The sequence below is a fragment of the Bidens hawaiensis genome, unplaced genomic scaffold, assembly GCF_021521415.1.
Source record: "Bidens hawaiensis isolate Kalapana, Puna unplaced genomic scaffold, B.hawaiensis_p1.1 tig00004839_1, whole genome shotgun sequence".
Lineage (NCBI taxonomy): Eukaryota > Viridiplantae > Streptophyta > Magnoliopsida > Asterales > Asteraceae > Bidens > Bidens hawaiensis.
In genome coordinates, this window is record NW_027491303.1 from 618968 (window position 1) to 622679 (window position 3712).

Sequence of the window (3712 nt, forward strand, 5' to 3'; positions counted from 1 at the left end):
ACGTATATACCCTTCATGACCATATTTGGAATTTTTACGACCATATTCGTCGATAAATCAACTACTGACTTTGCAAACGTTTTGGACATGTCGATGGTGACTTCGTAACCGACTTGATAGTTCATTCATCCATAGTCACGTGAATGTGATTAAATTCATTCATATGTTTTTAAAAATGTTTGGGTTACCTAAAGTGACTAACAAAACAATAATGAAAACTTAGACAAGGGTAATTAACTTTTCTTTAAAATCACCCAAAAACTGTCCCATTTCACAGCCTCCTTTTGTAATTAGAGAGAGAAAGGCAAAAAAATGGTGGGCAAAAAAGTTGTTTTTGTACACAATGTTGATGATGGCCATGATTGATGCTTCCCTCCAATCTTTTAGTTTTACTCAACCAACACCAACAACAAACATAGAATCCTTCATATTCTCTCTCTCTCTCTCTCTCTCTCTCTCTCTCTCTCTCTCATCAACCAACTAAGTTAAAAGACACCCCACATACACACAACTTGTTTATACCATTCAAGATTAATTTCTTGAACTTGAAAACACCCACATGAAGAAACACCAAAAAATCCTTCCTTTTGTTCATATTATTTCAAGATTTCTTGAACTATAAACACCCAACAAGATTAAGCTTAACAAAATCATTCTTTTTCCTCATATGACTTCAAGATTTCTTGAATCATGAATACCCACATGACAAAACATTAATTCCAACAAGTTTATTAATCGGTCATGGAGATCAAGAAGTGCGGGTGTTGGTCGGTTTTAAGGCGCAGTGTCAGCAGTGGTTCTTGTAAATCCTCAGCTGAATCAAGAACAAACTCACTCACTTCTTTTCCAAGATCCAATCTTGTTTATGATGCAGGTAATTTCTTGTTTTTTTTCTATTTTTATATAAAAAAAGTTACCACCTTTATAGTATTTTATTGTTAATAACTTAATATGAATATATGATCAGTTACTGAATTAAAAGTTATATAAATAACTGGATCGGTTTATTGTTCTTGCTTAGTCACAGAGACCCGGTACTTGAATGCTAGCAATCGGGAGATGTGTGCTCCTAATGAACCGCAAAACTCGTCTGATCCGAACCCGAATCATCTTCTTCAGTTCAGTTTCCATGAGCTGAAATCAGCTACGGGGAATTTCAGACCGGACAGCATATTGGGTGAAGGTGGATTCGGGTTCGTGTTTAAAGGGTGGATTGATGTAAATGGCACGGGACCAGCTAAGCCCGGGTCCGGTATCACGGTAGCAGTCAAGAGCTTGAAGCCTGATGGCCTTCAAGGCCATAGAGAATGGGTGGTTAGTATATGGTGGAATATTTTTAGAAAGGAATATTTATTTTAATAATTCTAACTATGACTTACTTATCGGTACTTGATAGCTCAAGAAATATATCAAGACAGTTTCAACTTTCAACATAATTTCCTCCAACTTTTAACATATTTTCTCCACCAAACATTTCTTTAGAAAATTATGTTTTGTGTAAATTGTTTTGTGTAAAACTTTTTTCGTTTAATGTAAATTGTTTTGTGTAAATAGCACAACTCATTATTGCATATTAGTGACATTGAATGCATAATGCATTAAGTGAATGAAACATGACTTCAAAATGGTTTTGCCTTCTTATGAACTTTGTTATTATAAAATGCCTGAGAAAGAGACGGTTGATTTTCTTTTATTGGTCGGGTTTATGGCAAATCCCATTAATGCTAGGTACGAGCAAATGGTATCGGGCATAGGTACCGAAATGAGCATTTCGGTACCGGTCTCGGCGGTACCAAGCTTTTAAAAAAATCGAGATCGGCACCGGTATTTACCGAGTTTTTGCCTATGGTACCGGTATATATCTACCGAATTTTTGTTTTCGGTACCAGCATCGAACCGAACATTTTCGGTACCAATACCGGTATGAAGTTTTAAAAGATTTAAGGATCGGTACTGGTATGGTACCGAGCTCGTCCTTAATTAATTAATGCACATGTTTGCTTGGTATAGTTTATTTATAAATGCATTGATGGGCTGTACCTTACAAGACATTAAAGTTGGACTACACTGTTAATAATAGTGTAATACCATGAAATCCGAACATTTTACCAGGATTCTAAAATTATTCCATTAATGGGTTGTACAATGTACAATACAACACATTAGTTTTTTAAGCATATCGCCACAATTCTTTTGTGGTTTATGATACAACTCATTAATGCATAAGGATCATAGGCACACATTAGTCATTTTGGACTTCTTTTTTTGGTGGTACTTGTAGGCAGAGGTTGATTTTCTTGGGCAACTTCATCATCCTAATCTTGTTAAGCTCATTGGATATTGCATTGAAGACGATCAACGGCTACTCGTTTACGAGTTCATGACTCGTGGAAGCCTCGAAAACCATCTATTTAGAAGTAAGATTTCATGATTTTCCAATTGATCATAGTTAATGTTGATGCATGGCTTAATGTTTTAAAGGAACCATACCACTACCATGGTCTAACCGGATAAAAATAGCAACTGGTGCAGCCAAAGGGCTAGCGTTTCTTCACGGAGGAAACGAGCCCATTATTTATCGAGATTTCAAGACCTCAAATATCTTGCTTGATACAGTAAGCCGATTTAATTAGTAGTAATTTTTCGTAAATGAAGTTCAAGTATATGTGACATTAACATATCTTTCTATATTATTTATAGGAGTATAATGCGAAGCTTTCAGATTTCGGTCTAGCGAAAGCAGGACCGCAAGGAGATAAGACTCATGTCTCTACTAGGGTCGTTGGAACATACGGCTATGCAGCTCCGGAATACGTGATGACAGGTACTGTTAATTATTCATGGCGTAAAAGTGTTGAAACGGTGTCCTAATATGACACAACATCAAATCAATCATGTCATTCTTAAAAACACGCATACATTATAAGGATAAGTATTTCGGGGTTTGACAGGACACTTGACAACTAAGAGTGATGTTTATAGCTTTGGAGTTGTACTTCTAGAGATCTTGACAGGCCGGAGATCAATGGACAAAAAACGCCCAAGTGGAGAACAAAACCTTGTTATGTGGGCCCGCCCATATTTATCCGACAAGAGAAAAGTGTATCAACTAGTCGATCCTAGGCTGGAGTTAAACTACTCTGTGAAAGGTGTCCAAAAAGTCGCCCAGATAGCATTCAATTGTTTGAGCCGAGACTCAAAAGCCCGACCCTCGATGGATGAAGTTGTTAAAGCCTTGAGTCCATTGCATGACTTAAACGACTTCGCCATTCTATCTTATCATGCTCGTATGTCACAACAAGGTAGGTGCAGAAGGAAACAATCCGAAGGGACTCAAAATGTTACTCTGAATCAACCGAAACGGTTTAACGAGTCTTCAAGGAGCTCGGTTAGATAGCAGAGTAAATAGAAAATGTATGTTTATTATTTTCAGAAAATCTTTGTTCGATTTAAATATGTTTGTGTATTTTGGAGATTCTAAATATTTAACAAAAAATATTTATGTCTAATAGGTGATGAACACTCGTTTTATAACATTGTAATGATATAGACTCAGTGTGAGGTCGGCCCACTCAGTGGTCTATTGCAGGCCCACTGAACCTGTGATTATAAGTCTCAAATGATGTTTTACCAGCTGGTTGACTGGTTCCTTAATTAATAATTATAGTATATTAAAATCAATATTTTAAATTCCAGTCCAGTTACGTGTGTG

The 3712-nt window shown here is 36.4% G+C and overlaps 1 protein-coding gene across 3 annotated transcripts; it reads left to right on the top strand.

Annotated features, from left to right (window-relative positions):
- The first annotated feature begins 496 nt into the window (after positions 1-496).
- LOC143628242 (serine/threonine-protein kinase PBL35-like) lies at positions 497-3413 on the top strand. 3 transcript variants are annotated; one of them, XM_077097883.1, is made up of 6 exons: positions 497-874; positions 1028-1314; positions 2282-2417; positions 2482-2615; positions 2701-2845; positions 2952-3413. In XM_077097883.1, the coding sequence occupies exons 1-6, from the start codon at positions 742-744 to the stop codon at positions 3395-3397; spliced, it is 1281 nt and encodes a 426-aa protein (XP_076953998.1). In that variant the 5' UTR covers positions 497-741; the 3' UTR covers positions 3398-3413. The 3 variants fall into 3 exon arrangements, with proteins under 3 accessions (XP_076953998.1, XP_076953997.1, XP_076953999.1); XM_077097882.1 differs by having other exon boundaries at positions 499-874; positions 1022-1314; XM_077097884.1 differs by having other exon boundaries at positions 500-874; positions 1022-1314; positions 2701-2824.
- The last annotated feature ends 299 nt before the right edge of the window (positions 3414-3712 follow it).